The 20,668-nt window shown below is 31.6% G+C and overlaps 1 protein-coding gene across 1 annotated transcript; it reads left to right on the forward strand.

Annotated features, from left to right (window-relative positions):
* The first annotated feature begins 3,685 nt into the window (after positions 1-3,685).
* LOC124361527 (DNA damage-regulated autophagy modulator protein 2-like) lies at positions 3,686-20,377 on the forward strand. The gene is made up of 6 exons (XM_046815584.1): positions 3,686-4,072; positions 13,963-14,084; positions 15,479-15,705; positions 17,924-18,065; positions 19,661-19,830; positions 20,224-20,377. The coding sequence occupies exons 1-6, from the start codon at positions 3,948-3,950 to the stop codon at positions 20,251-20,253; spliced, it is 816 nt and encodes a 271-aa protein (XP_046671540.1). The 5' UTR covers positions 3,686-3,947; the 3' UTR covers positions 20,254-20,377.
* The last annotated feature ends 291 nt before the right edge of the window (positions 20,378-20,668 follow it).

A 20,668-nucleotide genomic window follows, 5' to 3' on the forward strand; every position in this document is an offset into this window, starting at 1 on the left:
TGAACAACCATATTTAAATTATTTAAATTCAGTGGTTAAAAGTTCTAAATAACTTTATCAGTATTAGAGTACTGTGTGAACACAGATATAAAATGACACTTTTTATCTCATTGTGATTTAAAATTAAAGCCTCTAAATGTGGTTGATTGACACTTAAAGTAGTCCACTGATATAAATAATTTTAAACTATGAAAATTAATATGATCAACATAATAAACAACAAAGTTAATTCTAAAGATTAGATTATAAAATTACTTAGACAAAATGATATTCTGCTGTTGGTTTTTTTATAAAATGGTGTAGTTGCACAACAATAAGCAATAACTGAATTACATGTGATAATTACCATACATGCTACATTCCCGAAAACAAAATGTAATTTTTACTATTAACATTTTTGTAAGACTCTCACTGTTATCTATTCTTGCATAACTATAATCTGTGTTATCTCAATTAAAGATGACAGATTTTGAAATGTAGCACAGTGTATGCCTTTCAGTTGTGTTATTGTATAGTTTTAAATACTACAGAACACTTTACAATCTATATACTGTATGAAATTGAATTAGTTTAATAAAATCTCAAGAACCAGTTTCTCATAACCTTTCAACTGTACGATCTGTAATGCTACAATACTTTTATCATGGTGATTTATTAATTGTGATTGAGCCTTACAAATTCTATTCAAATTCAATTCAAAATTCTTTACTAATTAATTAAACTTAATGTAAATTTATAAGAAGCCATGTGCTCATAATATCTGCAGTTATAGTAAAACAAGTATTCCTCTTTAATTACAAATAAATATACCTAGTTCCAGTGGTATAACTATATGACTGTCTTTGTGGGGGGTGGGGGTGGGGGGGATCTGATTGAAGAGCATACCACACTGGGTTGTATGGAATAAATCTAAATTTGTATCAGTTAAATAAGCCTAATTCAAAGTAAACCACTTAACTACTAAATTTCAAACAGTTTGGATTGATACTATAGAAACATTTTAATTTTTAGGGTTCTTGGAGGAAAGTTGTATTGTTCTCTTCCTACCCCTCTCCTTAATTAACCCCCCTGCCCCTGCTTAATCAAACATTGACTTTAGATTTCATTTCAGTATAAAAGCTAACTAAATATAAAAATACAGTACTTGAGAGAGGTCTTTTCTAGAGTAAACAGTTTTTTTATTTTACACACTTGTACTTTTACTTGTAGTTAATATTCTTTAACAAATCTGTACATTTAAAATAATATTATTTCTACCACTATAATTCATGAACGGTAGAAGAGTTTAAACTATTTAATTTTAGGCCTCCTTAGTTGGGTTATTACTATTCGGTTAAATAAGTTTTCATTCATCTGAGCGAACATTAAAACTGAATATAAATAATGTTGATTGGTTCACAATACGTTTAAACAGCTCTCGTGATGAGTGGTGTTTAACTACACAGAAAACTACATGTAGGATAATTTTGTGAACAAGTTTAAGTTCTGAAAACTTTCCTCGAATTATGCCTTATCTCAAACTAGGTGTCAAACGAGGCAACCATGGAGCTACCTTCAAAGTTGAGTGTGGTTAAGTACTCTCTCATGTGATACAAGTTAGGGTAATTAAGTTTTCTGAGCTTTTGTGTCAGGCAGTCAACATATGATTGCCATTTAAAGTCACAGTCGATCAATAAAGTGGTGATTTTATTTGGTGGTTGGTTTGACATACAACTTCAGTATTGTGTACAACACTTTGTTCCTTTATATATATATATATATATATATATATATATATATATATATATTTAACTTTATATAAAAAATCACATATTCAGGCAGAAACAGGCAGGCCCGTACGCATGGGGGGGGGGTTTTGGGGGTTCAAACCCCCCCCCTTGAAGATTGGGATATATCATATTGTTTCCATATATCAGTTTAATTGTGCTCAGTTTAAATGTATTAAAAGTATGTAGTTTTACAATTTTATAATAAACTCATTTTCCATACGTATTAATTTTTAATCTATTACTTATTTAAGTTTCTTCTTTTTTATTTCATAAAATAAGTATAGAACCCCCCCACCTAAATAAAATTCTGCGCACGGCCCTGGAAACAGGCAATCTGAAATAAATATCAGATATACAGCACCTAACAGTTCTCAAAATGTTATGTTTTTTTACACTTAATGATTGCAGATATCCACAACATATATGTTGTTATAATCCAAACAATAGTTTATGAGTATGGGTAAATTTTGTGAGAGCAATAATCTTTTATTGGTTGTACAAATGCTAATTTGGTAATTCACTTTTTTTTAAAGATGTTGCCATTTGTGACTTTTTTTGCTCCTATACAAATGTTTTGTATTTACATATCAAATGAACGACTCCCAATTTTATATTATACTATAGCAATTTGTTGACATTTTGTAATAAAATTGTGGCATTGCAATAGACAAAAATTATGATTTAACAACTATAAATAACATTAGTTACTTAAAAAAAAAAAATCATTAAAGAGTGAGTTGAATGTAATTAACTATAGCACTAACACTTAATGTAACGTAAGAAACAGTATCAGAAGAATAAGAGTAACAAACAATTATCTGTGCATAACGTGTAATTTTAATAAAAGAAAATTCTGATAACATCAAATAAATTTTCAGAAGAGATGAGGAGAGAGAGACAAGGCCAGGACTGAATCTACAAGTACCTGGCCACTCCCTTCTCTTTAAAGAGTGCTTTCAACATCTAACTCATTTCCTCAGTAACAGTTTATTTTGGCAGATGAATACTAACCATATTTGTTCAGAAATCAAAAAGTTTATTGTCTTTAAACATCAATCATACAATTGACAAAGTTAACTTTTACAATAAGAAGTCATTTAGCCTATTGTGCAATACATATTTTCCTATTGAGTTAAATCAATATAGGAAATAACATAACAGTTGATATTAAAATATGCATTCCATATTTACTCATATGAGTGTTTTAAAAACTAATCTTTCCGAATTCAACATAATTTTATTCTCTTTTCAACATTTAAAGTAATAGCTAAAACAACTCTGATAGAGCAGCAACATATATTTTTATTATTTATTGTTAAAGAATCAATTATTTATTGTTATTGCTTAGAATCAATTATTCAGACATTGTATAATCATTTAGACCTTTTTACGATTTAACTGGTTAGTCATCATCAACATTTTTAAAACATGCATTTGATGAAAAACATGTAAGTGTAATACGTTAAACATGATAATACTATGTCAATTTAACTCATAGTTACTATATTGGGGCAGCAGGAAAGTTTATATAGTTGCTGGTGGTTTGTAAAAAATCCTCTGGTTCTTGAGTTTATATGGCTTAACAAAAAGTTTCAGATACTAAAGATTAAACTAACTCTGATAATGTCACTGCAGTATAAAAAATAGATAAGAAACAATTGAAGAGTCATGCTTACTTTCAATTATTTTAAATCCAGCAGTAAACACATGTGTTTACTATATACAAATTCTTAACCATGCCAGATTAACAGGTGTTTACTTGGTTGATATAACTTTTGAAGAACAACTAACTTGGTGCACGATTACTGTATTGATGAAATAAGATCTCTTGTAAGTGATAAGATAATTAAAGAATAATTCTTCTCAAAGAATTCACTTATCATACATAATTCTAATGAATATACGTTACACTGAACAATTCATTTCCGTTACCTGACTTAGTTTTATAGCCAGAATACGTTTTCATTCATTTGTAAATTTTAATCTCACTTTCTTCAAGAGCAGTTAAAAGATTATTAATGGAATTTCTCTGTTTAAAGTGGTGTCTCAAAATTGATATGTAACTTATCTGCAATTAGTTTAGAAATCAGTTTAGAGAATACTTCACTTTCTGTGATTGATTCCGAAATAGGGGCCGGTGATAGTTCAGTGATTTCTTCATTGGAGCAATATCTAATCATGGTGGCCTCTTATCAGCCGGCTCCACCTGTCAGTCCTGACAGTGTGATGGCTGTGAGATCCAAGCCAGCTCACCTCGCCCCGGTTGGCTTCTTCATCATATTTCCATTGACATTTATTACAACGTAAGTTAAAAAACCTAGCTTTAGTATAACTAATATTTAGCTAATTTAAAACAATAGCATATTTACCAAATTATTAGATTCACACAGCTGAGTTGCCTAAACTTTCGTTTCAATCAACAAATAAAAGCTTATATTTTGTCACTTTTATTGAGGTTGCAATTATATGAATAAAAAAATTCAAAACACTTGATAAATTCAAAATTATAATACACTAGAACACTAATTCTTATAAAGTAAATATAAAATATTGTATGAAAAACTTTTTTTTTGCTTATAATAATACTAGAAGTACCCGTGGCTTTGCACGTAATTTTGTAGGTTTTACATATATGAGCACTTCTGGATCAAGTGAATTATATTAATAGTGCCAATATTGTCTACCATGATCAAGAAAACAAGTTTAAAAGTGTATATTAATGGCTATTGTAATTTACTCAGGTCTTAATATATTTTGTTACATAGTCGATTTGCCTTTTCCGGTTCAAGAAAATATATATACATACACAGCTCTGAGAAGCCTACTTCTGTCAAAATACAACTAAGATAGCTTTCACCAGTCTTTAAATGTATAGTCAAAGTTATACTACTTTATATTTGCACTGCTATCAGTTACCCACTGCTTAGCACACAATTTAGTAGATGTTGCATGTGTATGATTACTTATGGTTCGAGTGAATTATATTTCCGTCAATGTTGAGTTTGCTAAGTTGCAACGATCAAGAAAATACATAAAAAAGTGCAACAGCCATTGTATATTACTTTGTTCTTAGTACTTTTTGTTCCACAGTTGATTTTGCCTTGTTTCCAATCAAGAAAATATATATACATACACAGATCAGAGAAGCCTACTTCTAACAAAATACAAATAAGATGGGTTTTGTAATAGTCGTTAAATTTATAGTAAAAGTTAGATAGTAAGTTTGTCTTTTATATCTAATTCTAAATTTTTGCTAAAAATGTAAAGTTAGAAGTATATTAACAATTACTATTTACGTGTTTCTTTCTTTATAAACTAATAAATATTTAGAATGTTGATGTTGATCCAATCATCCCAGTAGAAGCATTTTGGATCACCAAGACCGAAAAAGGCTCGACAATTCCAGTCAAACACAAAAAGTACGAGTACATTGCTTGGTCCATGGTGTAATACAATTTGCAAGAATGAGATTACAATCTAATTTTTAATACAAATTGTACCAGTGACAAATACAAACCACCTAATACAATTGGAAATACTATTTAAACCTTGAACAAAGCTGTGGCTGTTTGTGCATTAGGTACTCTTCACTGAATATGACATTTTTACTGTGAATTAGGGAAAACAGGAAAATTGATATAAACATGCCACAATGAGCTTCTATCACACAAAATGTATTGTAAACAGTTATTTTTTAATGTTGTATGAACATGAAACAAAAGTAAATTACAAGGGCCGTAAGCAGACGTTTTAAAATATTTTTGTGATTGGCGCATTAGGACAGGCAAACTTAACTGTGGCGTGTAAAATTTAAGTGATTCAAACCAGAAATGCATGTTACTACATGCACAAAATGTGAAATAAGGACATAGAAACAATTTATTTAACTTTTAAATCTCTTAACCATAGAAACTGAAATAATAAGTATACTTCTGTTTGAAAAATGTCATACGATTTCATCATATTACATAATAAATGCTTTCACTATAAGAAGGGTACCCATTGAAATTTGCAAGCGAAGTCACCTAATGGTTATAGGTGTATCGTTATTGAAGTAATTTATAATCATTTTAAGAAAACCTCATCCCTGTAACTTATACTATTCCACTGCTGTGACATATATTCCAGCTTCATCCCAAAGGAGCACCATGTAAAATCCTGATATGAAAAGCAAAATGGTTCCTAACATTATGGACGAAAGTAAGTCATTTTGAGAAATCCCTTCTCTATACTCTACACTATTTTGCTACAGCCGATTATGTATAATCTGCAATATAAATAACTCCAATAGGAGAGCATTTCTGAACCCAGGTGTTAAACGTGAATTTTTCTCAAACATCATTTAGGAAAATTGGTAAATGGATAAAAGTTTCATTCCTTTAACGTATTTTGATTTTTTTTACTCCATGTAATATTTCATTTGCCTTAAAAAGAACATTAGAAACTGCCTTATAGCAGATCTAGATTTTTACAATAAACAGCAAAATTCCATAATCATTTAATACTATAATATTCACTGAACATTACATATGGAACACTCTTTATATATATTATATATTTATTCACACACAGATAATTATTTTCATCCAGCTTTTCCCAAATGTGCAGAGCTTGAACATGTTGATCACGCCTGTGTGTGGTCATTTTGAGATAGGCAAATTATTTGGGATCAAAATTCCTTTACTTTGTAGAGTGGCTTTAACACTAATTAACTGTACAAAAGTAAGGGGCCACAACTCTCTACAGAAAGGTTATTAACTTAAGAAAAGTCCAATGTCATTGCTTAAACAATATGTATAGACATTTATTTACCTTAAATCTTAACTGCAAAATTGTGTTCAATTCATTCACAGTTGTATTGACTCTATCTAATATGGTTGGAATATGACACAAGAACAGTTGTTTGACACAGATAGGTGTGGAATGCCCTAATTCTAATATAGTCTACAAAGAAACATTTGATTTGAGAGCTTTACTATTGCTCAGATAAGGTGTTAAGTGCATGCAAAGAAATGGCAATTGTACAAGTGCAGTCAGTGACTTTTGAAGTAAAGTGTTAAAGATTATTATCACTTGTATTCATGGATATCTGAAATATTGTCTTTTAATCATGCACAATCACTTGGTATGGTCATCTCAGAAAAAAAGTTCTTGATAAGTTTACACCTCACATATTGATTGTTTAGAAACATTTTAAGTTCAATGAGGCAGTTGTGAACTGCGGTAGGCGACACATGATAACTATCAAAGCCGCAGAGACTTTGCAAGATTAAAACTTCTGCCCAACATTACTATATTTGCTAGTTTTATAAGATGCTGTGCTGTGTGGTACAGCATCCGTCACCATCCCTTTCCAATTTTAATTCTTTTTGTCTTATATTTCCTTTTAAGTTACAATGATAAAAAATACATGGTGTCTGACCACCCGAGCAGTATTTACAGCTGTCTTAATAACTGACTTCCACACTTTTTCTATCTCTTTTCTCCATAATTTGGCCTCTCCGAATCCGTTAAAATTATTTTCAATTTTGAAAAATGCCCCTAAAGGGCCCAATTTGGGGGGTAGGGGTGCTTTTTCAGATGTAAACATGGGTTGTGTGATACATCAATTTAAAGGTCTAATTACACCGAACATTTTGGCGCAAACAAAAGTTAATTATCTTTAACTGTATGTACAGGGTGTACCAAAACGTTTTGAAATAGGACTTTAAAATAAAGTACCGTGTTACCCTACCTACAATACGGAACAGCTTCAGATTGTTTTCCTAACTTGCTATTGACCTATTTTTCAATGAAATATGTGGTACGGGTATTTTTCACTGGATTTTCTAAATTTCAAAAATATTCAAAATTTAAGAATAAAAAAATCCTAACACTCAAAATTCTTAAATAGCAACATATAATAAATTTTATATCAATTAAAAAGCCTTTTTAAAACATACATTTTTTGTATTTAACTTTTTTTCCTGTCTCTTACTGTTTAAAAATGGCAGCCTAAAAACTGAATGACATATGTCAGTTTACAAAATGTAACAAATTATTTTTATTTGAACAAACAGGTTTTTGTGATTAAATAAACAGAATTTGTTATGAAATCAGACCAAAATTCAACATGTTTTAATTTTCCAATGTGGCCCAATATTTTTGTAGTAGTTTCCATGTTTATCTTTTAAAGATAACAATGATTCATGTATGCACAATCTCAATGCAGTCTTGGACTAGAAAGGTACTTTGTACCACCCTCAACAGGCTTATCACTTGCGGTATGCTGGCTAGACATCTTTATCTGACAAATGTGATAAGGCTACCCTTAGTCAGTTCATTGGTGTCTGCTGTTAAGGACAGCTTGTGGTTTTTCGAAATGCCGTACACAAATGCAGAAGCATTCAATATGCTAATGGTGTTAGGCGAATGTTTTCAAAACTATGTGGCTTCTGCGAGGGTATATGCCGAACGGTTTCCAAATAGAGAACTTCAGTCACGAATGGCTTTTCAAAGACTTGCTATTCGAGTTCATGAAACAGGACAGGTACAGTCTGACAGCAATAAGGGAAAAACACTTGCAAGGCCTGTAAGAAGTGATAGGGCACCAGAAGTGTTGGCGGCGCGGCGGTGCAACTAAACCCAAATGATTCTTCCAGAAGAATAGCTATTGATTCTGGTATGAGCCAAAGTTCAGTGGTGAGGATCCTGAAAGACAATAAAATGCATCCCTACAAGATGTCCAAGAACTTCATGGTGATGATGGCATTCAAAGAATGAATTTTTGTTTGTGGGCAAGAGAAAAGCTGCTACAAAATGAACATTTTTTTCGCAATTTACTATGGTGTGACGAAGCTACATTTCGGAGCAACGGCGTAGTTAACCGTCATGGGGCTCATGAGAACCCCCATTGGATACGAGAGGTTGACAACCAGAGGTACTGGACTGTGAATACTTGGTGTGGTATTGTTGGCAGGAGAATTGTAGGTCCTTTTTTCTTTGAAGGACACCTAGATGGAGAGACTTATAACAATTTTTTAATTAATCACTTGCCTAACTTATTAATAGATGTACCTGACGAAGTTGTTGGCAATATGTGGTTTATGCATGACGGTGCTCTGGCTCACTACTCGCACATCGTGCGACAAACGCTTGATGAACAATATCCTGGAAGATGGGTTGGAAGAGGTGGTCCAATTAACTACCCACCAAGATCCCCTGATGTGACCTGTATGGACTTTTACTTATGGGGTAGGCTGAAAGATTTAGTTTATGTTTTACGACCGACAACACCCGAAGATATGATGCAGCGAATCCAGAATGCTATAAATTAAATCAGGCACGAAGAAGTGTTGCGAGCTGTAGATAGCTTAAGTTCCAGATTAAAACTGTGTTTAGCAAATGACGGACTACAATTCGAGCACCTGTACTAGCAAAATCAATGAAAGGTAAGATTATGGCTAGTTCAGAGATCATTCAGAGCTATTAAGCAAATTAGAAATTATAGGACATATTTTTATTTCATATCCTATAAAAATAATTTGTTACATTTTGTAAACAGACATACGTCATTCAGTTTTTCGGCTGCCATTTTGAAACAGAAAGAGATAGGAAAAAAAGTTAAATACAAAAATTGTTTGTTTTTAAAAGAACTTTTATTTTTACATACGGTTAAAGATAATTAACTTTTGTTTGCGCCAAAATGTTCGGTGTAATTAGACCTTTAAATTTATGTATCACACGACCCATGTTTACATTTGAAAATTCCCCAAAAACACCCCTACCCCCCAAATTGGGCCCTTTAGGGGCATTTTTCAAAATTGAAAATAATTTTAACGGATTCGGAGAGGCCAAATTATGGAGAAAAGAGATAGAAAAAGTGTGGAAGTCAGTTATTAAGACAGCTGTAAATACTGCACGGTGGTCAGACTCACCCTGTATATTAAAGGCTAGAACTTCTTTTAGTATCATCAAACTTCAGGAATTGAAAAATCACAGCTCTGAGGTTAACTTAGAACAGTGGGTTCCCAAATAGACCACAATGTTCTATTATTATAGTTTTTTGCACTTGACAAGAAGTTGAAGAGAGCTCGCATTGCACTGAATATTAAAAGAACCTTAGCACTTGGTTCGGGAGAGACATGACATTCAAGATGAGTAAAGATGGCGCTAAGGGCCACATCATGTTGAGATCCCATGAGGAAGAACAGCAGGCACTATATCTGTCATGTTACCTTGGAAGAAGTAAGGGGACAATACTCATTCATGTTTAGGCTCCCAACAGTCTGTAACTCTAAAGAAATTCCATCCACTGCAACAGTCACCCTTCATAGTAAACCAAAGTAGTGTTCAGATCAAGAGAAGCTCCAAGTTCAAGCTTGAATAAAGCCATATGATTTTATATAAATGTATCAATGTATGGCATTGATGATTGGAGCTTCTATCTGAAAACTACTATTATAGATCTATCGATATAAACCCACCAGAAGTGAACTCTCTTGGAGAGATTATTATAGTTACAGTTGGATATCTCCAGTCCTTCAGCATCCCAGTAATTAAGATTTTAGTAATTTTTTCCCAACTCAAATCTTTCCTATCCTTATAGATTTATATTTATTGAAGATCTTAATCGTCTTAAAAATAGTGTATCTCCAAAATATCCAACATCATCTGGAGCAGGAACAGATTGGTACATTTATTTAAGATTTAAAAGTTAAATACATTGTTTCCATGTCCTTATTTCACATTTTGTGCATGTATTAACATGCATTTCTGTTTTGAATCACTTAAATTTTACACACCACAGTTTTAAAATGTCTGCTTACAACCCTTGTAATTTACTTTTGGTTTAAGATATTTCTAGTTCCATAAGTTGAGTTTGCCCTATTATCTAGGTGAAGAAAAATATATACAAATTTTGGGTTTCAAAATCTATTTAGATGCAAAAAAAACATCTACTACCTGCCCTTGCAATCTATTTTCTGTCTAAGATATCTTCATTACCATAAAGATGAGTTCTCTTGTTGCCATGATACAGAAAATATATAGATATCGACTGAGAAGATATTACAATCCATTAGTGTATTTACAAATACCTAGTTGCCCTGATCAAGAAAATAGGTACATGTATTGGTTTTTTAAGACCTATTTCGGTAAAAAATGCATCTACTATCAGTTGTAATCTACCTCCGTTTTAAGATACTCTTATTTGAAGTGCCATAGTTGAGTTTACTTTTTTTTAATGATGAAGAAAATATATGTATATATATATATTTACATACGACTAAAAAGTTACTGCTATAAAAAGTATTGATTTTTTATACTTTCCTCCAATCAAGAAAATATATGCATTCATAAGCTTAAAAAAATAATGTAAAATATATGTATACAAACATTTTTACTCATTTCCTAAATCAAATAAAATTAATTGAGTGAAAGTAATAATTTAATTAAAGCTACATTTATAGAGTATCTATAAAGACTATAGTATCTATTAATTCTTTTACAAAAATATATAAATTTTCCATGGTTTTTATCTAAAAAAATGTAAATTAAACATTTCCCAAATAACATATTGAAAACCATCTAGTAGTCAAACAATGTCATTGGACTTTTATTTTAGTTAGAATATAATTAGTTATGTTTTCTACAGTATTGAATTTTCTTTACATGTTTTGTATAATATTAGTTACGCATTTAAAATTTAAACTTAAGACATATTAGACCTTTGTCTATCATTTACTTTAGTTTGTTCACAAACACTCTGGGACAAACTTTTTATGGAATGCTTTTGGCAGATTGGTTTTCCACATTTACAGTATTTTGTGGTAAACCTTCATTTTGATTACTGAAAGAATTTGCAATATTTCTGAGATCCCTGCTGATTTTCATTTACATTCACAGGTTTCTCCACAGCCCCAACCAGCTTTCTGATTGATTACTTCAAAAATAAATTCATTTTTGGGATAATTTTGAAATCTTATTTGCGTTTTTCTGTCAGTTAACTGTGAAGAGTAAGTAGTGTAAAGATTTAGTCTAGACAAAAGGTTCCTAGCCTTGAGAATACATGTTATGTGTATAGATCACATAAGCATTAAATTTCCTTATGTTCATCATGTTGTAAACAAAACCAATGCCACCTATTGGTTTTTCGACCATGGTTCATATTTTGGCATCTTGGTCAAAGGAATCCACTCCTTCTTTGGTACTATTGAAAACAAAACTACGGCTTATCTGGTTTTTTGTTGTGTCATCAATTGTTACTGCATTATGTATTCTCAATGCCATAACTATAAGTATATTTTTGTTTGGCTTATATGAAAACAAACTGTAATATACTTATGAAATAAATAAAGAGAAGTAGGTGCTTTTATGATCATCACACTTTTGTCAATGGCCTGCACATAGCTCAGGTTTATTTTTCTTAACTGCTCCTACAGTTGTCAACATTTACTCGTTTAGAAGATGCTGATCAAGTGGAATGCTTGTAAACTAAGTATCAATTGCTACATTACGATTGGAGCCCTTAACAGTTTTGAATAAGTTCCCCCAAAAAGAATGGTCAAGCAGCAATGTTTAGAGGATATGAATTCTTTCCTAAATATGTTTTTATATCAACAAATACACGCTAGTGTATAGTATACTAGTGTGGTACTTAGTATCAACATCAGTGTCAACCACCAGGGACAGAACCGTCAATTCCATACTTTTTATGTTTAGAAAGAATATACATTCAAAGGGACATCTCCTTTAAACCAAACTAACTGCTCATCAATAGTTAGATAACATCCTGACTTGTAGTTCTTCTTGATTTCTTTTAATATCATATCCCAGATGTTAGAGATGGGAGCCAATTTGTTGTTAGATTTTCTGGGCATCTCTATCTCTTTTTCATAAAAATCTAAGATAATTCAGTAAAAACTTGAATCTTCACTCAGTAGTAGTAGTCTTGTATGTCTCACCGCAGTAAGAAGTGTTTGAACATGAATGTTGTTGTCAAATGATTGTTGTGCCGCAGACAAGGACTAATAATCCAAAAATGTTTCCAATTTTGAGATAGCCGTATGATTTTTGTTTGCATACATTTCCTCAGAAAAGCAATTTCTTTGTTTGTACAATTTCAAATTTCCTCCGTGATGTTCTCTGTGAAAAATAATTTAAAAACATTTGTGTGGAGTTCAAATTATTATTTATATGAACTTTCCAATTTACTTCCCTGTCAACATGAATTCCTAAAATACTTAATACTTCTTTCCACTACAGCACACTTATTTGTCATACATACTGTTTGAACACCAAGCCAATCTGAGCATTTATAATATATTCGAGTATCAAAAAATAAACATCTTTCCTTAGACTAAAATTTATATATTTTGTTTTTTCTGTACTAAACCGCCACTGAAATGCTTCTAGATTAGTTCCTATTGGACTATATATTATTCCAATCCGAACTAGTGTAAAAGAGTGCCCTGTCATAGCAAAAAGAGGTGATATCTCCTCGAAACCTGCCACTACATTTATACATTTATATATATTATAATAAATAATATTGCGTCCAAGACAGATCCCTGAGGTACACCTTGCTTTAGTATTTCTGCATCACTTAAAACAGAACCTACACTGAGACACTGCTGCCTTCTGTCTTGCAGGTAACTCTTCAAACCATTTATAGGCAACACCACACACTTTATACTGATATAATTTTTCTAATACAATTATGGATGAACAGAATGATCAAAATGCTGAGTAATGTAGTTAAGTAAAAACGTAAAACACTGTTTATTTATATTTATGCGTAATTGTTACGTTAGTTAAATGTTCTGAAAGAATATTGATGGGTAACATTTACAGAGGCAAATTAATACAGTAAAAGTACCTACCCATAAAAGTTACACATGTCAAAAATACCAATATTAGACCTGAAAACCACTCCGCTGTCACCAATAGCCAATGAGGCATTGAAGAGTGGAAGCACTGCCGAATGGACTATTGACAGTTTTGCCACAAGACATTGTAGTGGAGAAACAATTCCTGCGCATAAAAAATACACAAAGTACCTTTCTGGGTTTAGTATGTGATACTTGGTGGACTTTCTGACAAGTGTGATTACTAATATAATTTTATATTTGATTTGATAATTTTAGGGCTGCTACTGAATAACACTTTGACCTTGTTTTTACAATAAATTATTTAAAATTGTTCAATGTTACAGATTTTTGCTAGCCTTGAAATACAAACATGTGGCTCTCATCATTCCATACATCAGTGACACAGGAGACAGACCACCGGAGAGCTGTGTTTTTGCCATGTTTGTCAGTATCTGCTCAGTCGTATGTAAGGAGAATAATTATATTACTGTTACACAGATTACACATCTGTTTGTATTAAAAAATGTATAAGATTATAAAGTTATTCGGTGCTGATATAAATATTAGGTATGTCTAAATTTCCATATTTGTTTAGTAATGTTTATGATGTAACTTGTAAATGGAACTCTTCATATCACTCTTCACTAAAATACGTAGAAAGTTTATACTTAGACAGATTTAAAGAGGTTTAGTTTTAAGTGAAATAGAGGACTCACACTCCCACTATAATTGTAAATGTGTATTTAAAAAAGACTATTTCAGTAAAACTTGAATTTTAGAATTCAATCTCAAATTCAATTCACTTTATGTTTTGAATTTTCCATGAAAGTGGTTTGTAGGTGCTGATTATTAAGGCATCCCCTTTCTTTACTACAGGGTGTAATTTGGTTTATACCTTTATGTCTAAATAATTAACAAATCAATTGAAATAATTACTAATAACAAAGATTATGCTTAAAAAAAACTATTGGTAAATAGCCTAGTGGTAAATCCATACTTGATTTGTGTACACTATAATGACTTATTCCACACTCAAAAACCAAAAATACAAATATCACAATTTTTATCAGTCTTTTAATTTTTACATTTCTCACATTACTCTTTGTGTGTCATCAAAACATCCAAAGTTTCATGCAAGTATTGTAGAAGGAAACAGGATTTTTCCGGACATTTGCCATCGTTCAGTGAAACAAAAAATCAGTAACACTACGTTTCGAGATCTGCAATCTGATCTCTTCTTCAGATGTACCTGAAGTACCTGAAGAAGAGATCAGCTTGCAGATCTTGAAACGTAGTGTTACTGATTTTTTGTTTCACTGAACGATGACAAATGTCCGGAAAAATCCTGTTTCCTTCACAATCCTTCCATCGTCAAAAATAACCTTCAAACAAAAAATATTGTAGGTTTTTTTCAACCATTTACATTCAAATCCTAAATAAATGACAATCAGGAAAATCAACAACTTTCAAAACACTGTATAAATAAATAATATAATGTAGAATACAAGTTTTAATTTTAAATTTACTTAAAACTAAGCAACTCCCCGGAATAGGTATACTTTTTACTACATTAAAAACAAAAAGCCTTAAAATAAAAGCTAAAAAAATAAATTATACAAGAAAACTGATTTATATGTATACCACTGAGTATTTATTGGAAAACCCACACAAATACAAATAAAAAAGAAAAAGAAAAATGTTTACATTGAAACAAGGAAAGAAAAAATGTTGGAGGTTAAATGTTTCAAATTTTAATTTCATTGATATTGCATGAAAAGTATCCTATGAGAGTGAGAGGAGAAAGTATGAGTAGCTTAACAAAAAGCAATCTGATCTCTAGTATTCCATGGTCTGTTTCAGTGGGCTTGAGCATCTTCATAAGACATCTCCAGATTAACCAACATTTGTCAGATGAGAAGACTGACAGGATTCGAGGACTGTGGAACAATGTTTCTTCAGGGTTTGGAGGAGCTTCTGCTTTTGGATTGCTGCTCGTAGCTAACTTCCAGGAGGACAATGACTACCCAGTCCACTACACGGGAGCTGCTATGTGTATCTGGGGAGGCTCCATATACTTTGTGTTTCAGGTATGTGTAACACATTATTAGTTTCTTAATGCTTGAAAAAGACTAGGAAAAGGAAGAACTCTGTTTTTACCTTGAAGAAAAATACTAAGACATAGTTAAATTTTATTAAATACACAAAAATGCATCATGTAACTTAATGTAAATTATGGTTAATCATTTATTTCATAACACAGCAATTATCATGTAAGCAATTGGGGCTACTAGATGGTAAAGCCGCAGCAACACAGCAAAGAAAATATTCAGTAGGTAGATGTGTAAACCTCTTCCGAAAAATAATCTTCAAACACAGCTAAATCTGGATTTGGTATTGGCTCTGTTCAAAATTACACATTCAGCTGATTTCACATTCAATGTCAAAGCGAGACATAAAGCAACTGCTTTAATTTACAAGTATCTGGATTTCAAAGCAGTACTTGTTGGTATGGTTTTCTTGCAAGTGCTCAAAATCACTATGCCATTATCTGATTATCTCCAAAAAAATAATGTACACTATGCCCAAGCATGGAGAAACATTTATTCTTCTCTTATTATATTAAAATGCCTATGGGACAAGTTTGTTGAAACTTTAAAAGCAACATGCATTGTTTTGAAAACGGCACAGAAACAAAGAAAGAGCAACGATCGATGAGACTTTTAATATCATCATTATTGGTAAAGCAGTAACTGAGAAAAAATGGCAGGACAACTGACTGAAGACAACAGTGTTGGCACTTCTCCTGAAGAAGAATTTTTTGTAGTTGTAGCCAGAGCTGTCCAAACTATGGAAAGCTATTTTGTGCAGCACAAATCGCTCAACTGGGGTATGGCCTGTTTTGACCCAAAAAGATTCAAATCCCACGAATCTCTTCCTCTTAAGGCATTGAAGAAAATAGAATTACTTTTGAACGTTGATGAATTTACTTTTTCAATGAAAGTTCTAACTGAGTTGAGAGTTCATTGATAAGCATGAATCATGAAAGCATGGCCTCAGATTTAAAATGCAAGTCTGGACACCAACTATGAGTATGAAGATGTCTCAGGCGAGAAAATCGATGACCACAGAGATGATGATAATGATCAAGAAGAACATGATGATGAAGAGCACAAGATCCATTGTATAGTATTGGCAACAGTTGTATCAAGTGTGTATAGAAAATTATATTAGAATATAACATATACCGTTTACAAAACCCAGAACTTTCAAAAGTATACACATTCCTTCTAACCATCTCATTGACTCAAATCTCTAGCAAATGAGCATTTTCTAAACTGAAACTTATAAAAACCAGATTGAGATTGTCTTTGACAAAAGAAAATTTAATACCTTTACCGTGAATACATTCAAAAGCTGATATTTTGAACTCCATAGATCCAGACACCATTGTTCATTATTTTTGCCACTCCAGCTCCAAATTAAAAAAACTTCTTCAGAATTGGTTTTTAGTTTTACTCAAAGAACGTTACATTTGTAAACATATTTATTTTTGGTACTTTCCTCAAGAAATTAAATAGCAAATACTGATCACTTTTTTTGAAATGTTATGTAATGTAAAATTTTCTCTTCTTAATATTTTATGTGTGTTAGTTCACCAAATTTACACTAATTACGTTCTCAACTACTACTTTGTCTTTTGTTTTTTCCTAAAACATTGCAAATATTTTATTGACTTTCTTGATCCTCCGTTTCAAAATCGTTATCCTTAAATCGCCTAAACCAAAATGCGTACTCTCCACTCTTGTGTCCCCTGCCCTTTCGAGGTACCTAGCAGAAGTGATTACAAGTAATCAGTCATAGTGAATTCATTATTTAGTGGAGATTCACAACTAATGCTTTCACTCTGTATTTATCTAATTGGAATAAATTATTTATCCATTTAGTATATACTGAATATCGATTTAGATTTCAAGAAGACATTCATTCTCTAGCACAATCGGTAAAGGAATAAGTTTTATTTTCATTTGGTTATTCATCTTAGTTACAAAATAAACAATGGATTGAAAAACACAATTAAACAATCACTTGAATGAATAGGACTTCAGATGGGTGACCTGATATGGGCTCAAGCTCCATTTCTATTCTATCTTTTATTTACTCAACCTTCTTATTTATTAACACAAAAATGTCAAGGTCTCGATAACCTTTAAAGCACATCTATTGTAAATTCTGTTAAGTATTTTACTTTTGTATGTAATACTATATTTCTTTATTTGTTGTTCTGAAAATTGCTATGTTTTCTAGACTTTTATTTCCTACCTGATGAGAGAACACTTGACGTCCGTGTACCTGCTATATGGGAGAGTGGTCTTGGCTTCATTTGCCGTGCTCTTCAACATGATAGGCTTGGTGTCAACTGTGGCGGCAATTCAGCATGCTCCTCAAGGTGAACTGTTTATATACAACCCACATTTACTACACAGACTCTGAAAGTAGTTTAGGGTATAGTGGTATAAACACAGTAATGATATACAGTACAAGCAAAAATAAAGCATAAAAATGTTCAACTACATGTTTAAATGAATTTTAATAAACCATACAGTCAACTAAATTTATAACAAGACCTTTCAGATGACCAGCCAGAAGATTTAGGTAGATTTATGATGCAGTTCATAAACCTGGTACATAGAAAATTTATGTCACTAAATCACCTGGTTCTGAAATTGCTAAAAGAATAAACATTACACTATGAATTTTTAAACACTATAATTCCCGTCTATTGACAGCTTTCAGCTTCTGCTAGGTCCCTGATTTTGGGAGTTGTCAGCCACTAGTATCTCCCAGGCCTCTGGCAGGACTCGACCTGTAGCAGGCTCCGAACTCTAGTGCGTCTCGGTCTCTGGAATTCTCAATCATCCCAGGCCCAGGCATGGCCTGGCCTTCAGAAGCCCAAGGGCTCACCTTTGGAAGTTCTCCGTCTCTCAAAGCTCCATATAGTCCAATACATTCCAACAAATATAATTGAACAACTCTCATAAGAATTCAATCAGAATTGTATTAAATTTATTATTAGTTTATTTTAATTGGATGGTTATACATACCAATCAAAACAGGTTTGAAACCTGTAGGGCTTTAAGTTAACCTAAGTTAACTGTTTCTATCTTAGAGATACTTTACTAAATTTCTTTCTCAATTTCTATTAAAACTTGTCCATCTTTTGTACACCAGTATATAAAAAAAAGTAAAAATAAAGAATGTCTTATTTTACCAGGCGAAGTTAGGACTAAGAAGCCCTCTCTAACACTTAATCTGGTGGTGATATAAGTTGGTTCCTAAGGCACTTAAGACAGAATTGTAAACCACAATGATAGTTTTCTCTAGCATATTAATCATCTTCCAATTATACCCACAAGTGCCCAGAGCTACTTTTATGTTATATAATTTTAAATCTGATTCGGTCTTATTTTATTACCACCATCATACATCAATGTATTAAAACAAGTTAATAAAATGAATTAAACCCTATTGTCAATATCAGTTCTTAGACAATGAAATTAATTTAAAATAGATTCTTATTTAGTAAATAATTTATGATAGGCAATTAAAATGTTTGTAGTACTCTGATTTAACAGTATTAAAATTACTTAAATTTCCTTGAGTTGAAAATTGATTCACTTCTTGGCCAAAACTGTTTAAGTGTATTACAAAGTCATCTCTGGATTGTTATCACAACTTATTAATTAACACATTCATTCACAGTTTATAGAACAAATTGTGGAAGGAAACTTATCCTTATAAATAAATAATGTTTTGATATCTTGTAAACTGTTTTAGAACTTTATAATCATGTACATGTTTATTAAAATAATGTCTAGAGTATAAACTATGTTTGACAAGCCAGCAAGCTTGTTCCAACCTCTTTCCTTGACTAAGATGTCCACTATATATATTATAAAAGACTTGTATATATATATATATATATATATATATATATTTCTAACTTATACCTATTATTTAAACTTAAATAATTACAATTTATAGGAATGCCACAGAATACAACTGTCTCAGACTGGAGCCCCACTGACTCTTATTGGTTGGTCCATGTTTTAAGCGTGACTTCAGAGTGGAGTTTAGCGTTCCTCCTAAGTGTCATAGTATTAACATTTGTACCAGAACTGAAACGGATGAAAGTTGTCTTTCCAAGATTAAAAGTAAGTAATATATATAATAATATAGTAAATAATAGATTAGTAGAGTTAAGTGATAAAAATGAGACAAGTTTCATATTTATACACTTTGTAATACTAAATCAAGTATATAATTAATTAAATACTGATATAGCAAATAAATTAAGACTGTAAAAAAATGATTGATACTTAAGGTTATAATCTCATCAGTTGCACTGCGATCTAGGTGGGTCTACATTGTAAAATTGTTTGCATACACAAGGTTTTGTAAAACTTTTACATAAAAAAATTTAAAGTTTTCAAAAGAAACTAACTATTATTCATATGGTTATACAATATTTAGTCACTGAATGATGTAGTAAGAGGATTAGAACGATTTACATATAACGAAATATGTTGATTGTTTATTTGTTTCAGATTGAAAATATATCTCCAGAAGATGAATAACGCTTGTCTATAAAAATTGTTATGAAGGAGAAGAAAAACAGAGAGGAAGTTCATATGGATCTGAGAATATACTGTTTAAAAATACAGAACCTATTTTTCATGGTGATAAATTATCTCACTTGCAGTGTGTTTTAATTTTGTCAAAGGAGTCCTGGTCCTCTTCTAGTTAAGGCTGGAACATACTTATAAATATGATTGAGTTTTTGGTTTGCCATATTAATTTTTTTTTTAAAATTTTTAGATCATACACCTAATTTGTGTGCTTATGAGATTATCCTATGAATTGAGCTTAGACATCTGAAAGCAAAGACTTTTAACTGCAAACATAATCTGAATAAACTGGTCTTCCAAAATGTTCATAAATAAAGGACTTGCTGCTGTAGGCTTATATGTGCACATCAGAAAACATAATTGT

This window comes from Homalodisca vitripennis, chromosome 4, assembly GCF_021130785.1.
Source record: "Homalodisca vitripennis isolate AUS2020 chromosome 4, UT_GWSS_2.1, whole genome shotgun sequence".
Classification (NCBI taxonomy): domain Eukaryota; kingdom Metazoa; phylum Arthropoda; class Insecta; order Hemiptera; family Cicadellidae; genus Homalodisca; species Homalodisca vitripennis.

Bases quoted from the DNA above. Each gene is read 5' to 3' on its own strand.
- LOC124361527 (XM_046815584.1), top strand. From the start codon at position 3,948: ATGGTGGCCTCTTATCAGCCGGCTCCACCTGTCAGTCCTGACAGTGTG. The intron at 14,085-15,478 runs GTAAGGAGAATA...GGTCTGTTTCAG, and splicing joins CAGTATCTGCTCAGTCGTAT to TGGGCTTGAGCATCTTCATA. The intron at 19,831-20,223 runs GTAAGTAATATA...TATTTGTTTCAG, and splicing joins TTGTCTTTCCAAGATTAAAA to ATTGAAAATATATCTCCAGA.